This window comes from Prionailurus viverrinus, chromosome A1 (genome assembly GCF_022837055.1).
Source record: "Prionailurus viverrinus isolate Anna chromosome A1, UM_Priviv_1.0, whole genome shotgun sequence".
In the NCBI taxonomy this organism is placed as follows: domain Eukaryota; kingdom Metazoa; phylum Chordata; class Mammalia; order Carnivora; family Felidae; genus Prionailurus; species Prionailurus viverrinus.
The window spans coordinates 9,943,772-9,956,503 of record NC_062561.1 but is presented as its reverse complement, the minus strand read 5'-3'; the positions used below and the strand labels follow the sequence as shown (position 1 = coordinate 9,956,503).

The following is a 12,732-nucleotide window of genomic DNA, read 5'->3' as shown; positions in this document are numbered from 1 at the left end:
GTTTCGTTTTGTTTTGTTTTAAATGTTTATTTCCGAAAGAGAGCACACAAGCAAGGGAGGGGCAGAGAGACAGGGGGACAGAGGATCTGAAGTGGGCTCCCTCGCTGACAGCGGTGAGCCCGATACGGGGCTCGAATTTACGAACCGCAAGATCATGACCCGACGCTCAACCTACTGAGCCACCCAGGCGCCCCACAGCACATTTTAAACTGAGATGATACGATGGGTGCTGGGCACGATGCTAGCACATAAAGATACCAACCTAATCCTCATGGGGTGTGTGAAGGATTCTTAAGGAAGTCAACAAAAGATCCTTCAGGAAGTCTGTCTAAGGAAGGATAGTGTGGGGGGCGGGAGGTTTGTTTTCGTTTTTGCTTTTGCATTTCTCCACAATTAATCCCATTAAAACATCGAAAGAAAACATCTTAATCTCCTAAAACACCCCAACTGCCCCCTACCATATATCACTTTGCAGGACGTCTGTTTGAGTTCCGAACTAGCTTGAGGCAGGATGCCTGCGATGTGACAGTCTCCGAGCTTGGCACAGGAAAAGCAAAATAGATGGGACATCAGGGATATCCAAGAGCTAATGATTTAGTGGGACGGGGCGACACGCGCTAATAAACATCTTTCCATTGTAATATGGATTTGCTGCGGTTGAGATATTCAGAGGGTGCTGTGGGAGGTCAGAGGGCAACACTAGACCAACCGGGAGATGGGAAGTGCTTCCCAGAAAGGCCACGCTCTGGCTGTGTCTCTTCTGGTTCTGTGCTGAGTGCCATTTATTTGCCGCAAATAATACATGAAAACATAAACACAGAGTAAAACTCACCCCCAAAATCGCTTCAGCCCAAGATAATCCTAATTGACATTTTGGTGAATGCCTTCCAGGCACGCCTGCGTGTAAGGACAGTGTATTTTCTATTATCGTCGTCGAGGTCGACGAAAACCGACTAGGTGTTCAAATGTAGCAAGAAACCCACAAAAAAACTCGACCCCCAGCCTGAAACATGTCTCTGCGCTTTATTTGAGGAAAACATAAATGTGGTCACAAAACATCTTCGGGAAGTGGGGTAACTCAGGACACCTACAGAACTACCGAACGGGTCTGAGTAAGAGATACGGGGCCACTGCCATTCTCAAGGGCGGGGGAGCGGACGCTAAGTTATTTTCTTCCGGGGAAAGCAAGGTTAACTCAAGCTGCGGAGCCCAGATGGTCATTCGATTTACAGCTGTCTAAAGAGGAGCTCTATCTTTCCAAGGGCTGAGTTATGATGACTTTAGGTATCGATCAGATGGAAATGCCGACCCTGTATTCGGCGGAGAGTCAGGGGATGAGGAGTAGAGGGGAGACGGTGGTGGTTACTGTCTTTATGTAGTTTTCGAAGTCACTTCCGAAAAAGAAGATGAGATAATAGTTGAAGATTCCGGCCAGGGACATGAGGAACAGGAACAGTATGATTCGCTTCCCAAATATGTAGCCCGGTGTGCTGGAAAAGAGAGAAAACGGTAGAAGCGGCAACTGAGATGGGCTTAACAAAGAACGTCACCAATTTGAGACACAAGGGGTTTCGATTATAGTTCCTTTTACTCAGGCATGCTCCATTGACTTCCTATGAAGAATGGAAGGGTCTCTGCTACTATTAGTCACTGAACGTATTTCAGAACCAAGCTACAAGAGCCGAGACCCCAAACCCCATCATCGTTAGGGCTCTGCTCTACAGCTTCTCTGCGTTCCCCCATTGTCCTTCTGAACCCTCATGGCGTGAAGGCAGTGGGTGCTGTCGGTCGGTCGTCAGGCCTTCTGACCCGGGATTAGGAACCCCAGTGACTCGTTCCGACCCTTTCTGCAGCCGCTCTGCTCCAGGAGTGCCTGCGAAGCCGTGCTGGCCGCTGTGTCTCCCCCAGGACTGAAGTGCCTCTCCGAGACAGGGGCTGGTTTCATGAACCAGTGAGGCTGATGGAATCTAAAAGGTGCTTCAGGATCCGAGGGTTCAATCTATTCTCCTGAGGCTGCTTGGGAATGAGCCATGTTCACACTAATGAAAGCTGGACCCCTAGCAGCGGAAGACAGGCTCTTACATTTTAAGTGAATGGAGGTGGGGCAGAGATGTTTTAGTACATTCATATTCTTCTCTCAAAGGCTCTAAATCCTACGCTGCTTAGGCAAGTCATCAGCTGGGGTCAGGAGGCAGCTCCCCAGTGATAGGTGACCACCTAATTGTGCACAGCGGCTGCCCTGGCTTCCCTCTGAACGATCCTTTTGTGACCGCTGTGGCCGGATCCAACCCGGGTAGCGTTAGTGCGTTTGGAAAGTCCAGCCAAATGGCTCGTTAAGGCTGTTAGTCACGACCCAGTGAGGGGACCCTTTGGCAATCATGGCTGCTCAACGAGAACAGCCAACTCAGCTAAACAGGTGCGTCAGTGCTGCTGAGCATTATGGTTTTTGACATAATTGAGAGAGAGCAGAATTTGGCATCCCCAGGCTCGACGTTAGAAATTTTATCTTTTTGAAATGGACCCCAAAGCTTCATCACGGAACTCCTAACTTCCCTATGTCAAGGGTCTGAAAAACGTTCAGCGGTGCGACTATTTCCTTGCTACTCAAAGTGTGGGCCGCAGACCAGCAGCATTGGCTTGTTAAGAAATGCAGAATCGCAGGTCCCTCTCTGGATTCAGCGGATCCAAATCTGCGTTTTGACAAGTCCCTCCGTGACTCACAGGCCATTAAAGCTTGAGAAACATGGCTGGCCGACATTGTCCCTGCTCCTTGGCCCGCTGTGTTCTTCTGCCCCGTTCTGACCTGTTCTTCTGTCCTCGGTTCCCTGTTTACAGTCATGCTCACGAAGTGAGACCTCCTGTTTCTTTACTGGGGAGAAAAATAATATGCTCTCTAAAGAGAGCATGGTGGGCTAAATTGTGTTCTCCCCTCCCCCTCCCATTCATGTGTTGAAGTCCTAACCCCAATTCCTCAGGACATGGCCGTGTTTAGAGACAGAATCTTTAAAGAGGTAATTAAGGTAAAAATGTAATCACCAGGGTGGACCCTGACTCAATATGGCTGGTGTCCTTTAAGAAGAGAGGATCTGGACACAGACCCACACAGAAGGAAGACACAGGGGAAAGATGGCCACCCGTGAGCCAAGGAGGGAGGCGTCAGAAGAAACAAGGCAGCCAACACCTTGATCTCAGATTTCTACCCTCCGGAGACAATCAATCTCTGTTGTCTGAGCCACGCCGTCTGTGGTACTTGATTACAGTGGCCCTGGCGGACAAATACAGTCACCTGCTAATGCTGATGAGAAAGTAACAGAGTCTAAGGAAGGGCTATCTTTTAGCCAGAGAATAGAGGGTTCAGGGAAATTCACTTGTGAAAAGTCAAATATTGTGGTGGCTCAGATTTATCACAGGAATGAGGCCACCATATGCTCATTACAGAAACAAGAAAAAGCGATCTGCAAAGCTGTTTCAGAATGTGCTCGAGATAAATCTGCGGTGAAGGATGAAATGGCAGCGCCTGCTGCTGAAATAGTGGTGTTCTCGACTTCGGGGCAGCATTTTTCAAAGGTCTCAAGGCATCCCGCCCCCGAGGAGACGGCTGTGTGGTGCCTTAACTCTTCCCGGACCGTGCGAAGGGCGTGGAAGGCAAGGGTTCAGCACGTGCCCACCACCCGCAGGGCTGAGTGTGAATGGGGGTCCCCACCTCGGGCACTTCGGGAGCCTCAGTTTGAAATCTGTCCAGCCTGGCGGTGGGCGCGGTGGGGGCAGAAGGAAGGACCGGGGTGGGGGGGCCCGCGGGACACGTCCTGCATAATTAGACTGAAACCCAAGGCATCTCTATGATCGTCTCTGGAAGCTGATGCACAGTTCTCTCTAAATGGGGCGGGGAAGGTCAGAATTAAACGAAGCATCTGAGGGACAGGCATTTTATATCTGTGACTTTGTGAGGTATTGGTAACCCATTATCCAGGTGGGGAAACTGAGAAGAGACAGGTGGAATGATGTTCCTAAGGGCACACAGCCAGGAAGAGGCGAAGTGGGAATTCAAACCTGTCTGGGTGAGGCCAGAGTCCTGCTCTGTCTACCTTCCCGAGGGCTCCTTTGGAGACTAGGATTTTGTTGTTACGTTTCGAAATAAACGTATCCCCCCTCACTTACACACACACACAGCATCAAACCTACGTGAAAACATCAAAAAGGCATTATGACAGGGGCACCCGGGTGGCTCAGTCGGTTGAGCATCCAACTTCCGCCCAGGTCACGATCTCTCACCATTTGTGAGTTCGAGCCCCGCGTCGGGCTCTGTGCGGACAGCTCGGAGTCTGGAACCTGTTTCGGATTCTGTGTCTCCTTCTCTCTCTGCGCCCCCGCCCCCCAACTTGTGCTCTGTCTCTCCCTATCAAAAATAAATAAAATAAAATAAAAAATTCAAACAGGCATTATGACAGACAATTCCCATCTCGAATGTGCCTAAAACTTCGAGGAGGAGGAGGTGTGGTGTGAGGTGTAGCTGGGGCCAGGCACCAGGACCCCTGAGCTCCAGCACCCCCTCCCTGCTGTGTGGCCTTGGGCAAGTCGCTGACCCTCCCCCGCCTCACATAAAAATATATACAAAATGTGGGTGGAAAAAAGAAAACTGCATGGTCCCATCTGGCCTTAAAATTCTGTTCTTTTCAGAAAGGAAATACCACTTTAAACCCGGTAACTTCTAAAGGGAATAAAAATTGTAAGGCCCACGAGAACAAGATATTGTTCCTCTGCTCACCCACATATCTCCAATAAATCAGGCCCTCCAGAGATTTTTGTCAAATGAATCATTCTTAGAAAAGAGGCATGAACAGCCTTCAGTGATTCCCACACTGTGTGCAGAAGTTGTTAAAATGCATACTCCCAGGCTCCCACCCTAGAGATTCTGATTCGGTACATTCAGGGTGAGGCCCAGGAATGTCTATTTTTAACAAGCACCCCCAGGCAATTCTTGGTGCACTTGGTTGTTGGTTGGTGGGTTGCACTTTAGAAACACCAGCCTTGAGGGGCGCCTGGGTGGCTCAGTCGGTTAAGCGGCCGACTTCGGCTCAGGTCATGATCTCACGGTCCGTGAGTTCGAGCCCCGCGTCGGGCTCTGTGCTGACCGCTCAGAGCCTGGAGCCTGCTTCGGATTCTGTGTCTCCCTCTCTCTCTGCTACCCTCCCCTGTTCATGCTCTGTCTCTCTCTGTCTCAAAAATAAGTAAAACATTAAAAAAAAAATTAAAAAAAAAAAAGAAACACCAGCCTTGGTACCCATACACTCACCCCGGGGGTTCCAAGAAAGCAAGTTCATTCTCTAACTCTGGTGAAGTAACCCAGAGTCCACACTTCAGGGGGGGGAGGGGAGGAAGAGATTCTAAAATATTGACACGAAAGGGGAAAATGGCTATGAGGGATCAGGACTTTTGAAAACTGTGCCCGTTATTGTTTCTATAAGGTGAGTAACTTTGGTACTGCTCCTGACTCTAGCAGACCCCGGGCCTCTTTGAGGGCAAGGGTTTTGTCGTGTTTATTATCATCTCAGCAACTGACTCTTACCACCCCGGGGGAGGGGTGGTCAGTAAATATTTGCTACACGGGTGCTGAGTGCATGGGGAGTGAAGGTGGGGCTGGTTAACCTGAGTTGCCAATCCTTGTTCGTCCACCGCTAGGTTAAGAACTTCAAAATGCACAGAGGGATTTTAGTGGGAGCTCCAACAGGGAACAGGGCCCTGAGGGACGGGAAGAGAGAGCAGCTTGGTACCAGCTAGGGAAGGTACATGATAAAAGTCAAGTAAAGGTACGGGTGCCTGGGGGGCTCAGTCGGTCGAGCGTCCGATTTTGGCTCCGGTCATGATCTTGCGGTTTGTGGGCTCGAGCCCCGCGTCGGGCTCTGCGCTGACAGTTCAGAGCCTGGAGTCTATGTCTCTTTCTCTCTCTGCCCTTCCCCTGTTCATGCTCTCTCTTTCTCTCTTTCTCTCTCTCTTTCAAAAATAAATAAACATTTTTTTTTAAAAAGTCAAGTAAAGGTAGATGATAAAAGGCAAATAGTCTTGTAATATAATGCCAACTGCCACTGAGTTTGGGTCCCAATAGTAGCTTAGAATGAAAGGGGAAGAAACTAAAATTCATTTTTTTTTGAGAGTCAGACAGTGAGCGGGGGAGGGGCAGAGAGACAGAGGGAAAGAGAATCTCTGGCAGGCTGCATGCTGTCAGAACAGAACCCAACACTGGGCTCGATCTCACGGCCCTGAGATCTGAGATCTGAGACCTGAGCTGAAATCAAGAGTCGGACGCTTAACCTACTGAGCTACCCAGGCGCCCCTGAAATTCATGTGGTTTGAGATGCTACAAACTACGTAATCAAAACAGGGAGAAAAGTGTCAGGGAGTAGGATGTAGGGCTGAGAATCAGAGCCATAAGCTTCTAGGAGGGACAAAGGTGGGGGCTCCAAAATTCCAGAAGGAAGAAGCTTCGGTGGGGGAGACACATCAAGGAATGTCATGCTCACCCACTGCACCCAAAATGACACTAGAACTTCTGATGTGGATAGGGCCAAAGCAACTTCTGGGGAGGAGCAAAGATGATTGACAGCCCCCCGGGAGAAATTCCTGGAAGGGTCTCCCTGAGCAGTATCTTCCTCTATGGTGAGCCCAAGAACTAAAGCAGATCCCGAAGACATTTGGCCATTAGAGCATCTGCAGAGAACAAGTGTGACACGGCCCAGGGACGGAAGTGGGGATCCGAAGGAGGGGGTCCACAGCGGAAGAGGGTATTAGCACATAGTTTCCAGAAGGCAGAATTGAAAATCCTCTTGGACCTAGCCATGGAGGCTCTCGGGGTTGCATCTACCTCAAACTATATGTCGGTGTAGATTAGGATTAGACATTTCATCCCATAGATGTCATTTCTCCTGATGCCAATAGCTCCGAACTCTGTGTTCAGAAGTATTGTGAGGCCGTGTCCGGTCTCAGCAGGAAGAAGCACCATGATGGACGAGTAATGAAGGCTGTGGGTGCGGGACAGATGAGAAGGCTCCGAAGGCACCACAGACAGTGGTAAAGGGGCCGGTGGGATCTCACGGGGGAGACCAGGACAGGATTTAAGAGGTTAGGCCAATTACATTTTTTTTTCAACGTTTATTTATTTTTGGGACAGAGAGAGACAGAGCATGAACGGGGGAGGGGCAGAGAGAGAGGGAGACACAGAATCGGAAACAGGCTCCAGGCTCTGAGCCATCAGCCCAGAGCCCGACGCGGGGCTCGAACTCCCAGACCGCGAGATCGTGACCTGGCTGACATCGGACGCTTAACCGACTGCGCCACCCAGGAGCCCCGTAGGCCAATTACATTTTAATGAGGTCCAGGGAAGTCTAGTATTTTTAAGATTTGAAGTCTAGATCTTATTATTTTTTGCCACCTCGGTTCATTCCCTAGCAGCGATTACCTTTAAAATGCAGAGAGCCTACGGGCAAATCAACAAATGTTGTCATGCTCCACAGATTGTCTTAGAATTAAAGCAACTTTAAGATCTCAGGCGAGAGGTGACAGGCGAAGAGAACAGTGACTGGGCCAGACCCCGGAGACTCTGCGGAGGAAGACAGGGATGCACAGGAGGCAGCCCAAGAGAGCAGAACCCCCTTATTTAACTGAGAGACACCCCACCACCCCTCGCTTCTTGACAACAGGTGCTCTCCCGGGAAAAGGCGGAATAGAGGCTTTCCAGAGTGGAAGAGAATGAGGAATATCACTTATGAGAGTGTTGATAAGGGTAAGAGAGATAATGGAACTGTGGTTTTCAAGGGTAAATAAGAACCCCACTAGAGAGGAATGAATAGCAGACGAGCCCAGGAAAGAATCTCTGAGAGACGAGTCATTCTTCTCTTGGCTGCAGCTCGCCATCAGCCCCCGGCCCCCAGCCATTTAGTTTCACAGGCTCCCAAGGTCCCCAGACAGAATGCTTTCACCTGCCGACCTCCCGGGATGTCAATGCCTTTGTCACCGCTGCAGATGTTATCTAAACGGAGAGCCCATTAACCGCGAGAGGAGGGTGCTATCGTAAGAGACAGGGGGGGACGTGAAACTAGACAAGGGAGAAAAATGGAGGGGAGGGCTGGAGTCACCACTCGGGCAGGCGGCAGCCTCCCAGAACACACGCCTGGCTCCTGGAGCCCTGCTGGTACATTAAGAATTTGAAAGAAGTGGGAGCGCCTGGGTGGCTCAGTCGGTTAAGTGTCCGACTCTTGATTTCAGCTCAGGTCGCGATCTCACGGTTCACGAGTTCAAGCCCCACATCGGGCTCTGCGCTGGCCACGCGGAGCCTGCTTGGGATTCTCTCTCGCCCTCTCCCTCTCTCTCTGCCCCTCTGCTGCTCACTCTCTCTCTCTTTCTCTCAAAAAATAAATAAATAAAAAAAATTCTAACAAGAATCCTGAGGAACTGGTGGCAGACTATAACATGTCTCCTGTAAGTATCCTCATTTATTTTATGGAAATCCGGATTTCCCAAACCGGGTGTAGCCAAAGTTATAGCTGCTGCTCTGGGGCTTTCCGTCTGGCAGCCTCCATCAGCAATGCAACGGGGACTCTATTCACAGGCTCCGTCCTCTGAGTGTTGGTGCGTCCTATTTTTGCAACATTCTTCCTGCTGGTCCCTGGAAAATCTGTTACTCAAGAGAACTGATCACAAGGTGCACGTTTTAGTTCTCATTTCTTTAGGCAAACAATGAAATGCTTCACTCACCGGAGGCCTTGGGAAGCCAGACCCAGAAAGTCAGACTCTGAAGGGTGGGAGTAGAGCAGGGGGCACGGGGGGGCAAGAATGGGCAGCGTGCGGTGTGAAAGCATCCTTCGTGGGCCCGACGCCATGTGGAGGAATTTGTTACTGGGCATAGGAATCAAGTCCCCCAGCGGTATTTGCCGAGCCCGCAAAGTTCAGGGGGAAAAGGGAGAGGGATACTGTAGCCCTCACCCTCCAGCCCCGAGTGACACCCCCCCCCCAGCCCAGAGCCTTAAATCTTGGGCAGAATATGGTGGTGAACGATCCCTCTGCTTGCTCAAAAAGCGTGGCTCACACCCTGGTTCTTAAACAGTCCCAGTGGCCTACCTCTGAGTTCTCTCCCCCAGGTAGCCGACGAAGTATTTTTGCCTCACGAACAGGTACATCAGGCCAGCAAAGGCGGCGGGAACTAAGTGGAGAAAGGGAAACACCCGTGTGAGTTTCACAGATGCCAGAACATGCTAAGTTAGCATTAATCCAGTTATTAATCCAGTTAGCTATGTTAGCATTAATCCAGTCATTATACAACGAATGTTGGTCACAAAATCTAGCAGAAGCCTCAAGTGCTGGCTGCTGGGGCTGGACTTCAGCAAATGCCCAGGGCTGGTGGAAACCTAGAACCTTGATGATAGTAATGTTACTTTCTATGGGCGTCGTGGTACAGTTTACAAAGTGTTTTCCTGCCCATCATGTAATCTGAACCCTTCGCACATGACCAATATCATCTTTGCTTATTCGAGATGTGAAAACTTGGGCTTCAGGGGTCAAAGGGCTTGTGTAAGACTGCCAGGTGGGATGGGTGGTGTGTGTGTTTGTGTGTATGTGTGCGTGTGTGTGTGTGTGTGTGATGTGATCCGGGGCAGGGGATGGGGAACCAGACCCGGAACCCCAAGCCCAGCTCTAGGCTGGCTCTCTTAAAAGTATACCCTTCCCCTCTGGGCCACCAGGCAGTGCAATGCTCAACCTTTTCTGAAAAATTGCTGCCAATTCAGAAAACATCTCTAGAGAAGGAGATTCCCTTTGCTTTCTAGTCCCCTGAGGAGCACCCGTGAGCATCGGGAGTCCTGAACCTTGGATTTGAGAGTTAGAAAACCCAACCCCACAAGAACCATTCGGATCAGGAGCTAATACTTAACTCATTCTACATCTGGACAAAGGGGTGATTGCAGCTTTCCTACCTCTCAGGAATAATTATGAGGGTGATATAAGTGATGGGTATAAAAGCACCCTGAAGACCTCCCAGCATTATTCAAATGCCAAATTAATTGTGTCTACAGAGTGCTTTTTATATGTCAGGCACTGCCCCCAGGCACTTTGGGTACTTGGGTCTCCAATCCTCCCAGCCCCCTGGTAAAGAATGTATCACTGTCGCCATTGGGCAGATGAAGAAATTTAGGCTCAAGGAAGTCAGTTTGCCCAGCTGCACTTACCAGACCAAAAGGCCCATGAGGACACACATTTTTGGCCAGCCATCATCTCTGTGCTTGGCATAGTGCCTGGCACATAGTGGCTTTCAAAAATTATTTGTTAACTGAATTAATAAACATCAAGTAAGCCAAAGAAAAGTGTTAAAAAGAAAACCACACACCCAAAATGGCATCAGTTAGGCCAAGTCCCCAAACCGGGCTTCTTATCTAACCTGATAGCAATTTCCATCTCCCTCCAAAATGCAGTCTTAATCTGCAGTCAGGAATTTTCTGATCCGAGCCAAGGCAGTCATGGGTCGCATGGGCCCTCTCCCACGTGCAGGATGGAAGGAAGGTGAGGTCTGCAGGATAAGGGCCCCTCCTCTCCTCTCTAAGGGAAAGAAACCTTGCCCGGAAAAATCCTTTTCTTTTGCTAACAACTTTCTTGCCTCACCCTCCTTCCTATAAAAACCTTCCATTTTGTACAACCCCTCTGCCCCCCTCCCTCCCCCCCCCCCCCCCGCTTGCTAGATGGGATGTTGGATTCGTGAATCCTTTAATGAAGCCGATTAGGTCTTCAAATTTATTCGGTTGAATTTTATGTTTTAACAAGGTGGAATCTGAAACCAAGTTTGTATAATTTTAAAACCGTGTTACCACCACCAGTGCCATCAATAATCACATTTACTGGGCTTCTATTGTTAGGTTGAACTATATGAACTGCCATTTTGTGACAATTTCTGAACTGTCAGGCATCAGCAGTTTTCTATGGTTCAATGTGATATATGTCATGCACTATGTCAGGGACTTTATGCACAGTCTCTCAAGCACCCTGGGAACTCAGTTATTCCTGCTTTACAAATGGGGAAACTGAGGCTTAGGAAGGATGAGTGAAGAACAGCCCAGGGTCACAACACCAGCAATGAGTGTCTTCACAATAGTCTCTAGGGATGCCTGAGTGGCTCGTTTGATTAAGTATCTGACTCTTGATTTTGGCTCAGGTCATGATCTCACAGTTCGTGTGTTAGAGCCCTCCCATCAGGCTTTGTGCTGACTGTGCAGAGCCTGCTTGGGATTCTCTCTCTCCCTCTGTCTCTGCCCCTCCCCTGCTCATGCATGTGTGCTCTCTCTCTCTCTCTCTCTCTCTGTCCCTCTGTCTCTCAAAATAAAGAAAGAAAACACTTAAAAAATTAAAAAAAAAAAAGAACTGTCTCCAGTCTGTCAGTCCCCAGACCCTCCCAAAATACTAGTGTTATGTGACAGGTAAGAAAACCAAAACACAAAAGAAACCACTTATGAAGTTCACGTTATTATCTGAAAGTCACGAAACTGTCACAATTCACAATCTGCCCTGAACAAAGTTTTTCCTGGTTTGTCCCATCGGGATGGCTCTGCTCTAACTTACCAGCACATCTCTCTCTCAACAGGAGCTAAACTGAACATGAGCTCACAAGAGTCAGGGGTGGAAAATGGCTGTGCTTATGCCTCGTGGACCCCCCAGGCCGCCTGGAACAGTAGGAAAGGCACAGTGGGTTCGAATCTGGACTCGAAAATTCTGAGGTTTGAGCAAACCGCTTGTCCCTCTGGGACTCGGGCTCCTGCTCCTGTAAAGCGAAGAATCTGGGCGAGAATGATCTCTGAGGTTCCTTCTGACTAAATAATCCAGTAATTTACTATAGAGCATAAGAAATGACGATTACCGAAGAGGGCTTACTGACACTTTTGACCCCTAGCAATGCCAACAACTGTTTGGCAGAAAATGCATAGTTCCGGGGCTCTGAAACACCTTCACACTCCCTTTGTATTTATCTAGCTAGAACAACTCTAGATCCGCCTCTATCGAGTATCATCTAGGACCTAAAAGGAATCGTAACTCCTCGTATAAGCATAGTTTGGCTTGATTTTTCAAGTGACGCCAGACACTCGGGATAGATAGTGGTAAATAAATAGTGAGTGATGACAGCCTTATGGAGCACAGGAGGAGGCCACATGCTGTCCCTGAAGGGGTTTCTGCTGCCATCCCTCACCTCTGTTCTCTGTCCCTGCGCCTGATTCCTTTCCTTCAAGGCGCTTCTCACTCTCGGCAACAATGTATCCATTCGCTTTTTTTCCTGTGGTTCATCTCACCAAGTGCCATGTGCTCGGACGCTACGTCTTGTTATTTATCACTGTGTATCTAAGCACAGGGCTTGTCACGTAGGAGGTGCTCAAGGTCTACGCATCATATACGAGGATGATGCAGAAAAGCCCTGTTGCAAAATCCAGGACTTAGCGCCAGAGACCTGGGCTCTGTTTCTGGCTCTGTTATTCCACCAGCTGAGTAACCTTGAGCCCGTCGTCTCATCTCCCCGAACCAAAGTGTTCTCCAGGCGAATAGAGGGAGGGGCGCCTGGGTGGCTCCGCGGGGTTAAGCGTCTGGCTCTCGGTTTGGGTTCAGAGCCTGTGTGGGACTCTCCCTCTCCCTCTCTCTCTCTCTCTGCCCCTCCCCCACTCGCTCTCTCCACCACTCTCAAAAAGAAATAAAGAAACTTAACAAAAAGAT

General features: G+C 49.4%; 1 protein-coding gene across 1 annotated transcript in view; it reads right to left on the bottom strand.

Annotated features, from left to right (window-relative positions):
• Positions 1–1,004: 1,004 nt before the first annotated feature.
• The window catches only part of ALOX5AP (arachidonate 5-lipoxygenase activating protein), a 28,882-nt gene continuing 17,154 nt past the window's right edge, over positions 1,005–12,732 (bottom strand). Inside the window, exons 4-5 of the mRNA XM_047873896.1 lie at positions 9,112–9,193; positions 1,005–1,490 (exon numbers count right to left, since the gene is read on the bottom strand). Coding sequence (XP_047729852.1) covers positions 1,328–1,490; positions 9,112–9,193 — 245 coding nt within the window. The 3' untranslated portion in view covers positions 1,005–1,327. The remainder of the gene's footprint in view (positions 1,491–9,111; positions 9,194–12,732) is intronic.